At 42.9% G+C, this 16,577-nt stretch overlaps 1 protein-coding gene across 1 annotated transcript; it reads right to left on the reverse strand.

Moving 5' to 3' along the window:
- Positions 1-1,012: 1,012 nt before the first annotated feature.
- Positions 1,013-16,514, reverse strand: LOC144125146 (uncharacterized). Its single transcript, XM_077658265.1, has 8 exons — positions 16,101-16,514; positions 15,532-15,776; positions 15,254-15,317; positions 15,013-15,143; positions 12,665-12,783; positions 11,431-11,563; positions 10,442-10,538; positions 1,013-3,620 (listed from the first exon to the last, which is right to left on the reverse strand). Exons 1-8 carry the CDS (start codon positions 16,336-16,338, stop codon positions 3,499-3,501), a joined length of 1,149 nt encoding a protein of 382 aa, XP_077514391.1. The 5' UTR covers positions 16,339-16,514; the 3' UTR covers positions 1,013-3,498.
- Between the last annotated feature and the right edge of the window lie 63 nt (positions 16,515-16,577).

Below are 16,577 nucleotides of genomic sequence, written 5' to 3' on the forward strand. Positions count from 1 at the left end.
TACTCTAAGGATCACTTTGTAATTGAACTGATTTATGAATGGATTGTTGTGCTTTTCACATTTTTTTCTTTAAATAGAAAGTAAACAATTTGCCTGTTGTGCAAATATTTCAGAATGTTAGGTCACATCACAAGTTACCTCCCAGCAGGCCTTACTGCTCCTGAACTACTGCTCCTAGCTTTCTGGTGACATGAAGCGCCAGAGCGTTGCAGAAAAGTTACACGGAGAGCTCAATGTCAAAACTGTCTGCATATAAAAGGATGAGGGCGCTTTCAACTATAGTACCACTAGCATTACAAGAAATTGTGCCCTAATTGAAGTAACAAACAGGTTCTGCTATTCTGTGCAAGTGACAGTAGTAAAAATGTGCTACACCACTAAGTGATCAACAACCAACCTCAGTTAGCACTGTTGATTATCTGCATATCACCATGCTACAGTCTGAATCAGTTTTGTGCCCACTAATGCCAGCCGTATACGATAGCTTGGGCCTACCAAAACTGCACCTTACTATCAAAAGTAGAGCATGTTATAGATGCAACCACTGCGTAACCAAAATCTCACACTGAATAAAGCACAGTCTTCGCAAAGAGATTTAGCAAGCCAGCAAATAATCAGTCTTCGTGGACTTAATTGCATGGACAGTGCACTGCAAGACCAAGTTACTCTAATGAACAGCAAAATGAGATCTATGAAGGCATAACCCATGCCACACTATAATAAGTAGGGCCCTTCGTTTTTGGGTTTTATTCTTGTTCTTCAGAATTTTGGAGGCAAAAATCAAGCGATCTTTTTTAAGCTTAAATTCGGGTAAATAATTCAAGAAAAACTCCCATAATTTGGCTTTTTCCAGTTTTTTTAGCAGGAAAATACAATTTACTTTAACCGCTCGTCTTTGCGTCACCATAAATTTGTCTCATTTTTTCTCATTCTGTCTCATTATTTCTTAAACAATACGTAAATGGCAGGTTGCATTTAAAAACTGCTGACAAAACCAGGTATTTCATTTTTTCTCAATTACTACAATTATTTCATTACGCACATTATCATCTCCTACGTAGCATTTTCGCATCTGTGGAAAGCCTGCCTGTCTTTGTTTATAAGCATGCAAAGACACTCATTCAACATCATAGTAATCATCTTAAATGTTCAATAGCCTTCAAGCAGCATGTTTTTAGCATAGGTAGTACTTGATACAATGATGCCAGTAAAACATATGCTCAGTACTCCTGTTTTGGCCTCTCGATTCTCAAAACATACTTTCCAAACTTATTCTCAAATTAAGCCACATCATGGATAATAGGCATTAAAAGAGGTTTAAAATCCTCAGTTAACTCAAAGCACTCAGCTTGGATTAAGCTCAAGACATCAGCTAATTTTTGTAAGGGTCTTAAGCTTTGTGCACCGGAAAACTACTTTTTAAGGCACATTTTCAGGTGCAAATCAGATTTAACTCAATTTTCAAGAAATCTGTTCAGGGGAAAAGAATTTGGTAAAATCAGGCTTCACTCAAAAACAAAGGGCCCTATATATAAGCCACCTTATGGTTCCAACATAATAAAAACCATGGTTTTTGTTTTGTCATCTATCTGCAATGTATAGTCTAAAAAAAGCAGCCCTAGCTGACTCAAAAAACTACACAGTGCCTGAGAATGAATGCATCATTGCACACTATAAAAAAATGTACATTCATGAAAATTGTTCTAAAAATTAGTGAAAGACAAGTCAAGGAAAAACGTCACTTTTAACATTGCGATAAGATGCTAATGGGCACTTTGAAGGGGCAAGTGAACTATAGCATGTGAGCTGGTCTTGCATCATGCTGAACGTAGCATGAGGTGCCAAAGAACAAATGGCAGCTACTTACAGGAGCATAATGTTTCATTATGAGATCTTGAGATAACATAGCAAATATCATCACATGTTACTACAAAGTGTCAAGTTTACAATCCTTCAATAAACAAGACTTAAAAAACAAAGTACCTGCCCTCATTTTTAGCTCACACTGCAATGACTACACTAGCCAGATTAACATCCTTATCTTTATATATGCTTCTTGCACTCTTTGCTCTACCTTGACAAGTTTCTTGTCTTCAGTCTAACCTGGCAGCAAAAAGTCCTTTGCACACAAACACATCTTTAAAAGGACAGTGTAACATGTGGGACATTGTGCCGGTACAACAGAACACAGGCTGCAATTCTCCGAAAGTGCACTGTAGTTTAAATGCTCTTAGCATTGTGCAAAGTATACAAGAAGCACCCACCACACGTCTCAGAAAAGGCACCATCTCTAGTGCACACTAATTGAGAGTGCCTTTGACCTCACTTTAAAGCAGCATGCCAGAACTTTTTGTCAAGACAGCAATGCAGTTAACAAAAGTTTTGTCACCCAAAAGTGGAAGTACAGCATCTGCTACTTCCAGTAAGCAGCACCAAACCAAGACAAAGTTCAAATGCCCTTAAAAGAGCAGTGGTACCACACTGCTGATTCCCTAAAGCTTCTAAACCAAGTAGAAACTATGCGATTTCCCAGATAAAAAAGCCAGCAAGAAAGGGCTAGACAGCAGCTGGGATGTGTCCATTGCCAGGAGGCACACTGGGGCCCTGCCTGCTATAGTGCCGTAATGATACAATCCAAGGCACTGCCACTTTTACCAGTTAAACACTACTTTTTCCCATTTCCAAACAAGCAACTTTATAAGCGCAAGCCTAAAAACTACCTAACTCAGTACCCTCTTTGCAATGCTAGTCCATTTACTAGTCGTACAATGTGCTTTCCTACAGACCGGTCTTGTCTCTTAGTGTTACAAGCCAATGCTGCTTGGAGTACCCAGCTTTTTGCCACAGGAATGACCAGCACAATGTGTGTTACATGGGTACACACAACTAACTTTTACGTGCAATGCTGTTGTGAAGTTTACTCATTTATTATTTACCAGTGTTTACCATCACATCGTTTACTACTGCTTCACCTGTTGCAGACCTGTCACTCAAACCCTAATGAAGGACTGCCTTTCTCTTTCTTTTGCCTGGTTTATCTATGGGACATATACTCAACTTGCACTTCCAACACCTTTTCAAGCTGCTGCAAGGACCTTTTTCCAGTGCTAAATACTATGCCACCTTCCAGGAAACTACCGGAACTCTGCGACCTTGAACAGAGTGGCTAGCTCTGCCCGATGCGCGTCTTGCCAGAGGTCGGTTGCCATAAACGCAAAACCTATTCTCTTGACCAGAGCAGTATCCCCACTGCTGAAGCCTCCACATGCTTGGGTTAATGCATTGCATCACTAGGGCGGAATGAGAGTATGCACCATTCTTTCCATCCAAGAGCTGCAGTTCACTAACTGGCTTAAACACCATCCCAGCACTGCAAGCTGCATGTATGTGTGCATGCAAATTTGTGTGTATAATATACAATATATATATATATGCCTGTGTATACATAAATATATGTACATAGGATCTGTTTAACTTAGGAACCGTTTCATGCATAAGTTATATTGCCAATGAGTTGTTGTGGAAGCGATGCTTGGTCTCTCCAGTGGGCACCAGTGCAGATGGGTAGAAGTTGTGCAGTGGCATGTGCACAGTGTCGATGAGCTGACAGTAGTTCGGTTCTGCAAAGAGAACAGTGGGAGCCAAAAAAGTTGGCAGCTCAGGATTTTCTATTGTGCACACAATCTAGCTAGAGACTGTGTGCAGCCTGCAACAGCGCTACTGCAGAGTTACAGGCTGCAGTAGCAACCCACATCAATTTCATGTCACAAGACACTCGTACTTCACGACAAGTTTTCACTCCTAATGCTTGTTCCAGTTAAATTCTTACCTTTATCATTTCATGTTTATTTGACAACTCAATGACAACCATAGTGCAGTGTACAATACGAGACCAGTGAAAAATGCAAAGAGATAGGAATCTATATGCCATAGTGTCTAGAGCATTACACTATTGGCTGCAGAGACAAAAATTTGATCAGAGGCAGACAAGCACCTGTGTGCTTAAAGGGGCTGTGAAACACCGCTTGAACGGATGCCGGTTACGCTTCAAATGGATTCTTCATGTCACACAGATGCTGACTCAAAAAGAATTACGAGAATCGATGCATAGGAACGGGAGTTATTCAATGAAGAATTTTCAAAATACAGGCAAACAAAATGCTGCCCTCAACTCGATTTTCGCACAGCTTCCCATTTCCATTTCACTCTCCCAATGACGACACTCACGGCTACCAATCAAAACAACCTATCTTAGCACGTGGCGGAAGTTTGCACTCCATGGTTGCCTGTTCTCTGTAACTCGTTCATGCCAAGGCTGGCAGCGCCGTTTGCATGACTACAACAACCATGTGAACGCCCAGCCGACCCAGCGATGCTTCACCGTCACGTCGACGGCGCAGAAGAGAATACTGATCAATGACGTTCCCTTACTTATGGATCTGAACTCGAGCGCGAGATATGCGGCGGTGTGACAGCCTGCGCAAGATATCAGACACATTTAGCATAGCGCGTACCGCTACTGCTTACCGCCAACCATCGCCCGTCGCTCCTAGCGCGCTGGTTGGCAACGGCAAGCAAGGAGCGCGCGCTGTTGACGGGAACGTGGCGCCATGTGGCGCCACCACCTGGTGATTCTCCACAAACTGACGATATCGCACTGCCTGCTAAATGTGAAACGAACGCATCCTTCCTTGGGACCGAAACGAACGGTTATAGAGTGCAATGGCTCGATCGGATCGATTCCGCAAAGCCATTCTCAGATACATAGAGAGTAGCCATAAGTGTTTAGTGCTAGGTTGTAGGATGTTTACAGAGAGGCGCAAAGTCCTTCGATGCAAAAAGTAGCCAGTGCCTCTGGTGGCGTGTTTTTGTTTTACTTGATTTACAGTGCTTTTATCTAGGGCAAACAAGCTGGTTTTGTTAATGTAATATAAAACACAAAAACTTGACTAAACGTATCTCTAGTTATTAACTCTTTGTCCAATCATCAAGCTCGCACAAAATGATGTCATATCCGCTGCTAAAAACCGCCACTGTATGGTGACACCGTCAGCGCCACGAATTTGTTTTTGCAAGCTAATTAAAATATTAAAAACCACAGTATACTCGGTACGACCGATGCTAATAGCATCACTATAACTCATTCTTTGCAACCAACAGGCAAAACAATGCACTGAAAATGTGTTTTGGGGCCCCTTTAATATGTCACAAATCTTGAAGTCGTGAGGTAAATACAGGCACATGAATATTCGCTGGAAAGAGTAAGCGCATCTTGTCACAAACACAAAATGCACCGGAATGCCCTGTCACTCACTGTAACCGCCAATAAATGTCAGCTGACGTACACATGAATGATTGAATTATCCCTGTAGTTTCACACCTGGCTATTACCCCGTTCAAAAAGTTCAGGGACAGTGAGGACAGCTCCGGCCAATTATTATCCGAAATCAAAATCAATTTTACGGCTCCTTCTTACTACGCTGATGTTTGTCCAGCAGGAAAAGGCGCATTTATTGCTCAGAAAATTGCTTTCAAGGATTCTCCCAACACTCAATTCAACCTAGTGGTGCCAGCACCGAATAGGACTCTGTGAATGACACTTTGAAGTGTATGGCAGGTAGCCTAGCCTCTGCGATCTGTGCCAAAAGCAGCTGTCTCGATGCATCGCAGTTTGCTGGTGAAATTGGCCACTGATGGCAACACATGTATTTCATTTTTTGGCCTTCTCCACCTCATAAATGCTTTGTTTTCAGCAAAAGCAGCCTCTCTGTCGTTATAATGCAGTAATCTATCGATGCAGGCCAACTTTAATTTGCCCTCAGTGCCACTGGCCGAATATCACTCTATGCAGACCTAGCTGCTAACTTCAAAACAATTAGTTGGCGTCCCGATCTGAACTGCAGCCCATGCAGGAAACTATGAAGGTGACAGAAAATATTTCCCAAATTCGCACACTTTTAAATTCAACCTCCTCAAACGCCCCTTGTCATATGAGCTTTAGGAACCTGAGAAGAAAACAGTTCAACAAGGTTAGCCCCAATTTCTGCTGGCTAAAATAAAAATTTGATCAAACAGAGGAAGTACTCTCACAGGAACCAGTGCTTCCATCTGAATAGTATGCATGTAATTGAACATTTAAGGACACACCAAGAACCGCATTCATCATACAAGAACCTATCACATGCACTTCTTGTATTCTGCAGTACAGCGTGTACTCAATTAAGAGGCTGAAGTTGAAGTTGGCAGCCATGCTCATTTCTTGCCTTTCTTAGCTTTTTCCCTACCATTGGAAAAATGGCCCCATTCTGTGGTTTTTGTTAAATTTCTCTGGCGCAAAATTTTGACGTTTAATATTTAATGCAATACATCAAATTAGGCCAATTAAACATGCATTATACTACTAATATAAGCTTTGCCAAAATGTTTCATGCCTTATAATCAAATTTTATTTGCAAAATCAATGTTTTTAGATAACATTTAAACAACACATGCAAAGTTATATATGTATACAAAAAGAAACTTTAGAATACACAAAATGTCTGCCTATCTAAAGTCAAATACTACTGAAAAAAATCAAAGTTCTAGCTTGTACAGTATTTCAGCCAGGAAGCAATCATCCCCTATAGTTGGGCACACCACTGGGCAAGCTCTTCACAGTGCAGGCCATATCAAATCCTTACTAAATAACATGAAAACTGTACATGTGAGACAAATAACATCGGTAATGTCAATATCGTTTTCATAACAGCCGCTAAGTCTAGCGAAACGGGATCACATAAACTATTGGAGGAGCTGCCACAGACGCTTTGGGCGGTTGTTTGAGCAGTGGCATAAATCCACGCACATTTCAGGGGGGGTACAAAGCTAAACAGCCCCTCCCCCCTCGTCCTAACATGTCCCAGGCGCAGGTATAGTCCGAAATGCCGGCAGAACCGCCGCCGTCATCAGAAACCTAGCTTACCGGAGGAGATACAGAGTAGCAAATTGGACAGTTGATGAGAAAAGGCTCCAAAACATCCCATAGTATTCAGCTACTGTTCAGCTTACTGTTCAGCTACAAACCCTGCATACTGCCCCATGAGTTCAGTTAAATGTGGCACAGTGTGCCACATTGTTTAACGGTGGATGCTTTCCACTTGAGTAAAATAGTATCTTCACCTGCTAAAGCCATTGTTTTTAGAAATTTCTCTCTTAACGGGACTATGCAATGAATAAAAAGTCACTTGTAAATGTTCTCAATACTTAGAAATGATGCTAAGAAGCATTCACACCAAGTATGAGTCTTTAGAACTGAGCCGGCAATTTATTATGAACTTTTAAAAACCGTGTCTTTCAAAATTTGCGGGCCAATTGGTGTGCTCGTAGTGACCGATTTTGGAACTAAAATCGTGGAACAAAGACGTCACTGTACCATGACGTCGCCAGGCCACCACACGCTCTCATTCGCTGCAGCCCCGGCAGCCACGACGTCACGGGCACACTTCCGGTAGCCGTGAAAATCGTCTGCTTGTGCCGCCGCGCGACCCTCTCGGGCAAGCGAGCCAGGGCATTGCCTTCGCGCATATGATTTCAATTTTCCTCTGCCGCCTCCATCTGTCGGGAGTTCCGGAGCCCCTCGCACGGCTCTTCGTGCGCACGCATAGGGCTCGATACCCATCGCGGCCGTAAGAGCGAGCAGTCGCACCTCGAGGTCCGGGTTTATTACTGCTAATTGCCACAGATGACAAGCAAAGAAACCCGACGCGTGCCGCAATCTAGAAGGCGAAGAGACTGGAGAGATGCCGCCACGCCGCCGACGCTGCTGCTGGGGGCTAGGAGCGACAATTGGAAGTTGCAAAATAAACGTCAGCAGATGATGGGATGGGCGGGGCCCAGTCCCAGAGCTGTTTTCTTTATTTTTTTTCTGGTGCTCCTCGTGTACGAGTTGAGGGGGAGAGGAGGAGTGTAATTTTTAATCGTCTATATCTTCGTTGTTATTGATGCTAGCTTAAAAATTCTTGCGTTGGGGTGACGAGTGATGAAATGCCTATCTTTCGTCTGCTTTACGTAATCTCAATTAATTTATTGCATAGTCCCTTTAAAGTGTTGCCTCACAAGCCACTGAAAAAGATGGCATGCAGTGCTTTCTTTATAACCAGATTTTTTCGGCTGCGCCCAGCTTGAGTAGGCACTCGTCGCTCGTAAGAACCCGATGTTACGCTTCTTGCTTTCTGCAACTTTTTCACCTGCTACACAGATATCTGTTTACTGCTTGTTGTATCTCTTTTTTTTTTAAGAGCAAAATTTCATCGTGAAGAGCAAACAGGCCTGCACGGCATGACCGAACAAGCACCGGGCCAGGCCGGAACTGATAGCGGGCTGCGGTCGGATTCGGAGTCGGGACAGAAGTAGCGACGGGTAGGCCAGACCCAGTCTAGATACCGGCCTGTGCAGACCTCGAACGCCGAGTATAAAGTTATGTTTTGCAGCTTTCCTTGAATCTAAAGCCTACATTGTGCCTGAGTATTTTAATTCAGCGGTCATGCTATTTCTACAGAATTTAGCCTTTCTACAGCATTTAGCCAGCATCGCATTCTCACTCTATAATCGCAGCCTCCATACTTTATTTCTGACTCATAGGAGGCATGGGCCCAAGATGCTAGAAGGGAGATTCGCAATTTTCTAATCCTAACGACAGTTTTAAGAAACTGAAAGTGATGGTGGTAGACATTGCTCAAGTGTTTTACTTATTCCCTTTTTTAAATTAAAGTTGCCAGCTGATATGAAATAGCTTAATGCATGCCGCCAAGGTGAGAGTCACATCTGTCAGCGCCTGTCTAGCGCACTATTGAAACGTTTGCCAGGTTCGAACAAGAGAAAGATGCCCGAAGAAAGCTTCGAGGGTTTGCACGGCGCCAACCCTCGAATGCGCAGGACTAACCTTTAACATCTGTCTCAATAACAGGTTGACTGGATGCCAAAAAAGCAAAGGCTTGAAGTAAAAGTAAAAGCAATCACACGCAGTCATGGCATGTCCTCTGATTGTTGGCAGAGTGTAACTATGACTGCACTGTTTTTTGAACACCTGATTCTGCTGAACCATTCTGTGAAAGGGAAGAGGCCTCGTTGCTCCCGCTGCTTCTCCGTGTTGCATGTACCGCTTGTATCTTTCAATGCCGACCGAGTAGTCCCGGGACGACTGTCGGGGGGGGCTGTTTGCATGCTGTGTCCCCCCACCCTTCTATAGGCGAAGGAGGGGTCATGACCCCTTTGTCCCCTCTGCGATGTCCCCCCTGCAATTTACACCACTGTCCTTGAGTCATGTTTGCCCTCTGAACTAAAGCTGGATAATGAAGCCAGCATCTTCAGAGCCACTGCTACCTACATTGTCAAGAAAATCAACCATGGATGCTAATTAATTTCAGGGTGCGTTTCAGGGTGTGTGCCAGACTGATGGAGGCGGCCATTCTCACCTTCTATGCTCTCCTATTTTTACAAGTGGCTAAAAACTCACTTCCGTGGTAGCGAAAGAGTTAAGCTTCCAAGTGTCAAGGCTCCTTAGTCATGTGCCCAGCCTTGACTACCCATTTTTGTGCTGACATGCTAGAACCTATTTTGTCCATGCAAGGTCATTACAAACAGATGCACTTTCTTCTTGTCAATATTCAGTTAAAAACACCTTTGAGCCAACTGAGTACTGTAATTTTCTGAAAGCCTTTACTCCATGAAATTCACATAACTGTTCATCCCGTACTTTCGCACACTCTACACCGTACAGGACCACCTTTTAAAGCTTATCTTGAAAATCAAGTTTGATGCTTAATGCTTCCACGAATGTGTAAACAAACTTTCTGAAAGCATTGCTTCCTGATTTTAATATAATTAAAGAGAGCAATTTCAAATGCTTTTACTGCCTAGCCATCAACCATTTGAAAAAAAAAAAAAGATAAATTCACAGTGGTGTGCAATTCTCTATAGCAATATACTACAGTGCCACTCTTGCCTACAGTTGCCATCCATACATTGCAATCTATTTTTTACAGGCTATGCTAAAGATAGTATGAAGCTTTGGCACATACTCCAGCTGGTATCAGCTGCTGCCAAGTGTCGATGTTAAAGTCACACAACTGCCTATCTTTTCACTTACACAACAGAATGTCATTAAAGCTGCGAAGTGGGCAAGTTGGTATTGATTCATGTTTGAACAGCGCAATAAAACAACGGGACACAACGAAGAAACCAGCGCTTGTGATGTCCTTTCTTCGTTGTGTCCCGTTGTTTAATTGCGCTGTTCAAATATGAACAGAATGCCAGCCCAAATACATCGCATAGCAAAAATCCTTTTCCGAGACATAGCAAGGTCCTCCATAGTCACTTTTTAAGGAAATAATTCAGTTGTCCTTTTCTATGAAGTTTTGTTCACAAAACCAGAACTGCCAGGCAATCAACACAGCCTACTCACCTTCGTCAGGCGACAGAAAGTGATGCCTCACCAAGAAGTCCAGCAGGATGGGACAGCTTGTAATCTTGAACTCTTCAGACAGAACTAAATTTCTGACCTGTGCACAGAATAGTCATTGTCACATAAAAGGGGGAACAACCTGCGCCACTCGGGCAGCAACACGCACTTGCAGACCACGACATTTGCTGCACCATGCAAGTCAACCAGATGCAGTAACTAAGCTAGTCGTGGCAAAACGATATAAGAGGGGCTTTGGCTTTTTTGCCTACTAGCATCAGATGCAAAATAAAAACTAACCTCGTTGCTTTTACCAGGCACAGTACGGATGCAGCTGTGATTAGTGCCCAACTAAGATCAGAGAGGCATTGCAATTAAGTTATTGAAGGCAGAGTTTTCACTGTATTGAGGGATGACCTATCGGGTTTTTGTTCATTTCAGTAGTCATGCAGTAACTGAAATACCCTCGAAAGAGCTCGACCAGCAGTTTTAGAAAAGGAAATCTAATTTTATACAAGTCATGTGCATCAATATTTTGATACTTTGTGCAAATCTTCACCATCATGCAAAAAAATCCGTAGCAATAGCAACCAAGGAAAAAATTTACAATGACTTTTGCAGGCAAATATGGCCAGACCCATGACGAACATGTGTCTTAATGTGCATTGAGAGCACAAGAGAAAAAAAAAAGAAAAGGTTTGAAGGAACTACTGTTAAAAGAAAAGGACCCTTATCCATGTGCATAACCTGACAACAACCAAAGCATCAAGTTCAAAAATCAGTAGTGCAATGATCGCAAGCACAAGCTATAACAGTAATATTAATCTACCACAGCTTTTCATTTCTGGATTCATGCTGAACAACTGCTATATTATGCATTATGCCACCCCATTAAAAAATTTAAATGACCAAAGTTACCTCACTTATACTTTTGACAACACATAGCTTGACTTATGACAATGCATGCACATGTCAGTAGATATTATAAATACCTCTGGAATTGTCATAAGGTAGAAGTTGTCCACTTCATTGTCTGAGCACTGAGGTTGAAAGTCTGCCGGAAGCTCCAGGTCAAAGACAAAGATAGTTTCCGGGAATATGCCTCGATCATCCTCATATACAAACCTGCCAGAAACAAACAGATAAGCACAGGGATCGTAGAAATTGCGGCGAGTCATTTACACAGTAAAGCTGCAAGAATAAATGAGGAAAGAAATTAAGCCATCGAAATCAAATGATCACAAGTTAGCTCTTAGTGTTCAACGTTAAAATGGCAATAAATGACAACATTCACACTAATTACATCTTCTTACTTGTGCTCCAATACTTTTCTCTAAAAGACACCTTTCTGGCTATTTGTCGAACACTCACTATGCAGCCCCACAAAGCCAATTTAGCAATACATTCTATCTGCTCAGACACATCCCTGTTTGAGCTAATACAGGCGAGCTGTCGTCCGCCCAGTTTCTCTGCAATGCAAGTGTCAATGCATGCAGCCAATGAGAACACCACAATCTTATCAGCACTAGAAATCCAAAGAGTAATCAAGGAGTTCAGGAATAGAGGATGAAGCGGCTGTAACATATTAACACCACTGGGAAAATAAAAGTGACACCAGTCACAAAGCGTGGAGCTAAAGAAAGCCCTTTGCCTCATGGCATTTAAAAATCAGTGTGGAAATGATGGGGAAAATGAAAACTGGTACTGGGAATGCAGAAGTGACAGGCTTTTCGCCATTTGGACACTGTTCACAATGCCAAGTGGCAGGAATGCCAGAGGCCTTCAGTGCTCTGAACCTTGAGCTCACAAAGTGCCTTACAAGCACAACTTCCCGCCTTGAACATGCAAATGACAGCAGCTTGTGAACGATTTGCAGCATGCGCCAGCCAATGCTGTACAGTGCTTATGAGAAATGTACTTCTGTAAACTCTTGCATACAGTTTCCACGCTTGCACACACATGCCCTCATGAAATGAGAGGTCACTCAATGCTGGATAGGATGCACATCTGTCATCTAGTGTTGTAACCAAATCTTTTGTAAATGGGATTATCTACATTTCTCCTGTCTTTGGGCTCCTTCCTAGCTGGTTTTACCATATTCTGCCACGTCTCTAAAGGTGAAGCAGCACCCCCAACCAAAATGTCATCTTACACATCCCCTGTCATACACTTCACAATACAGTGCCATGAAAAGGGAAGAAAATTTACAATTAAGGAAACACCTACGACACATTTCCAGCCGGCCTGATAGCACTCAGCAGGTTATCTGGCAAAGAGGCTTCCTCCTGAGCTTCTTTGCGGACGCACTGGGTCAGGGTGTAGCCAACACAAAACCCTCCTGTCACCTGGAAAACGTTGTATAGCACATCACTTCGAGGTGCTCTAACTCTGTCATGCCAATCCAAGCACAAACTTTTTTCAAATTCAAAAAGAAAGAGAACAAATTAGTGAACCAGCTATGCAAAACTGGTATTCCCAGGCTTGACAGAAATAAATGAAACATCTCACCCAATGTGTCTACATCAGATAAAAAGAGTGGGGTGGGGGGTGGGGGTGGGGGTGCAGGAGAGGTGGACTGGGTGTTCTTACTCCACTCTATAAATTCATCAACTTGGAAATCGCTTGTATCTGCCCATGTCTCCTTTACTAGGTTCAGACAGCTTTGAATATGATGTAACAAATGTGTGCATCCTAAGTGAATCCATTATGGCTTGTTTACTCGCTTTCACTTCTTGTGATCAGTGTATTTTTACATATCTTAATTTATTTTGTTGTTTATATTATCTTCACTGACCTTTCATAGTCATTAGCCAAGTTACACCATCATAGTCATTAGCCAAGTTACACCACACACAGGAGAATGGCATTTTGGTCATTAGTTGTCCTGGACCAACTAATGTATCTACTCTTTTGTATCTACTCATTCTCTTAACTACCAGCTCTGCCTTGCCCTTCTCACTGGACACACAGTGCTATCTTTATGAGTCCTTTCAAAGCATGTTTTTGCAGTAATTTTTTTTTGTTCAAAGCCAGTCAGTAAAGGGGTCATTTTTCATCCTCACAATTTATGGAATCAACTTGTGCGAATTTAGCGACAGTGAAGACGGATCTAGTAAGAAAAATTATGCCTTGCATCAGGAGACATGGAGACAGTGCCACACTCCCAAGACATGCAACAAACATGCCAGTGTCTGCCAATGAGGAATGTCTGGAGTGCTTTCATACAGAGTCATATTAACGAAAAGACTGAGGGACCCAGGCAAATAGCAAAGAAAAAGAAAAAACACTGTAAATGAATTATTATTCCTGAGCTCAAAACTTTATGAATGCGGCTAAGTCGCAGTTTATGATTTTCGCAGGCACTGAATTTCACAAAGCTGAAGTGGCAGCAAGTACAAACTGTACTAGACATAATGCTGGACTTGAGAGCAAAGGTGATGAAGTCTATTCACACAGCATGACTCACTGAAGTGTGCAGTGAACTCAAAGGACGTAAGGACGCTGAGAAGAACAGGAACCCTATGCCAGATGTTGCGAAAAAAAGGTCTTTTAGTAAGTGTGAATTGTGCCTGGAAGTTTTAATTAGCATCAATGAGTATTGAAGATGGAAACAACATGCTCTTTTTAAAGGTTCTTTTTTCTCAGGGAAGGAGAGGGGGATACAGAAAATTATGATGACATTTTCAACAAATTATCCACTGCAACAATTTTATCGTGAGTTTCACGCGATTTGCAAAAAACATGAGAAGCCCTTTACAGCATGTCACTGCACATCAACTATGATTTTTGACAACACCCAAAACTCACACCAAAATGTCTACGAAGTAGACAAAAAGTTGATGACTGCAAAAAGTTAAGATGCTGGAGCAAACCGGCAAAATTACATGAAACAAAGGTAATGCGCACCATACCAATATCAAGGAAATCAGGTAATTTGACAACAAAGCTCCACATGAAGCAAGCTAGTTCACCTTGATAAAATTGCACTGACCTGCAAGACATGCTGTTTTCTCTCGGCTGGCTTACAAAACGCATGAATACTGCACGGCTTTTCCACTCTGACATTATACTATATGGCAGAAAAACCAGTGGTGCTCTGAATGTTTCACTTTTTTGTTGCAAGAGTGTTTTTATTTCAATAGGCTTTTATATACGTCCCTCACAACATGCACTGCATGTGCTTACTTGCTATAAAATACGAAGTACAAAATTTGCCCACGGCTACAAATGCATGACACCACAGCACAAAAATGTGAGCATCTCATGACATAAAGAACACTTATCACATCAATCATTAGCAAGCTTATTCATCACTTTCAAGTAATAAAGTTTATTTTATTTACTCATTCATTCTAGTCGAATTTTGTCATACTCCATCATCACTTTCGTGATCCAGTTCATTTTTTCATTCATCGATTCTAGCTGAATTTTGTCTTGCCCGTCACTGTCAGAAAGTTCATTAATTGATTCATTCATTCTAAACGAATTTTGTCTTGCTCGTGGCTTCCAGTAAAGTTCATTTATTCAGCATTCTGAACATGTTTCTGTTGCGATCGACATGCATTCGCCCTTACCATATTGTCGATCTTGTTCGGGAATGTTTCCTTCGTTGCCGATCTCCTCTGAAACCAGACGCTCATGGATCCATCGGGCCGTCTCACGTATCCATTGATGTGCACGCCGTATCGCTTCAAACCGAACAGGCCTTCGCGCAAATCCAACGAACATGTCTCATTACTGCATTGCAAAAATCTCTCGCAAGGAAGGAAAATTAAGTGTTTAAACAAAAACCGAAAACAATAGCGGTTCGCTTACACGTTGCAGATCTTTCCATCTTCATAGCCGGTTTGTCACCAAACCTGGCACTGACGTCGTAGCACTAAGTATAAAGCGAAAGAAAAGAACGAGGTGTCCGATAGTTAATAAAGCTCAACACATCTACACAACTAGCGCGCTTCCAAATAGCTCCACGATCAAGCAATGATCACGCAAACTGAATGGACTGGGCAGCTATATTTAGAATCAGCAGAGAGGCGAGCGCGCGACTCCATCCGAAGAACGTAAACAACTGTGTACCGTTGCAGCGAACATACCTCATTCCTCCATCCCTTCAGTGTTTTGAAGATATTCTTTCTCCGTATGTCCTGCAATACGTCGGCGACCTTTGCGCTGCGCTCCTCGTAGGTCTTCCAACTCGGATTCAAAACAACCCGATTCGTTTTGATGTCGTACTGAAAGGCATCCTTGTAGGGAGCAAGGTGGATCCAATCGTTCGGCCGAATGAAGCCCATGTGCTCGTCGCCGATAAAAAACGGCTTGCACTTCTCATGATAGAAACCTGCAGAAGGAGCGTCGAGAACAATTCAGCCGCGCTCGGAACGCCTCCGATGCCACGAAGCGCGGCCGCTTTCCCTCAGCCATCGCATCCGCGCACATCACGATTGGGAAAAGTGGTTTCATTTTCATAGGTTTGCACCTCACTTGCATTCTAGAGATCTTTGCACATCATCTCAAAATGTGTTTTGTGCAGCACCAGATTGTATTTGATGAATCCGAAAGGAAATTCAGCACTCGTAAACGTTCGGCGTAGCACGGGTGAATGGAATTAGCAAAGCGTCCGATCGCGCGTCGAGAGAGAGAAATTAATCGACGCAGGACTTACTGATTCGCGTGATGTCAAAATTTTCCAACAAGCGCTGCAATTTCGCCGACCAGTTCATGCCGGCAGCAGGTGTATGAGCGTGCGATGCGCGGCAAAGTCCTGGAGCACACAGCCCACAGGAGCTTGTGCGCGCGAGCGCAGCAGACTGCTTCCAGGCGGCTGCTGCCGCCAGGCCAGGCCAAGCAATGCGTGCATTGTTTTCAGCCGTGCGCAGAACCGCCAGCCAAATGACGCCCATTAGTTCCCTCGTGTTAGGCAAACTGCCCGGTTTACGAGAGCGATCGGCACTTTTCAAGGCACTATTGTCAACTGTGTCGCGGCTCCACAAAGTGTTTAGACTTTCCTTACAAAAACCGTATTTAAACCAGCTCACACGAAAGTGAAACACCGTGGCACGAACAATGAAATGCTGTGCCTGCTCGTGAAGCGTGTCCCTTTAAATATCTACGCTCTGGACCGGTTTTGTGAAGCCATTGC

This window comes from Amblyomma americanum, chromosome 3 (genome assembly GCF_052857255.1).
Source record: "Amblyomma americanum isolate KBUSLIRL-KWMA chromosome 3, ASM5285725v1, whole genome shotgun sequence".
In the NCBI taxonomy this organism is placed as follows: Eukaryota; Metazoa; Arthropoda; class Arachnida; order Ixodida; family Ixodidae; genus Amblyomma; species Amblyomma americanum.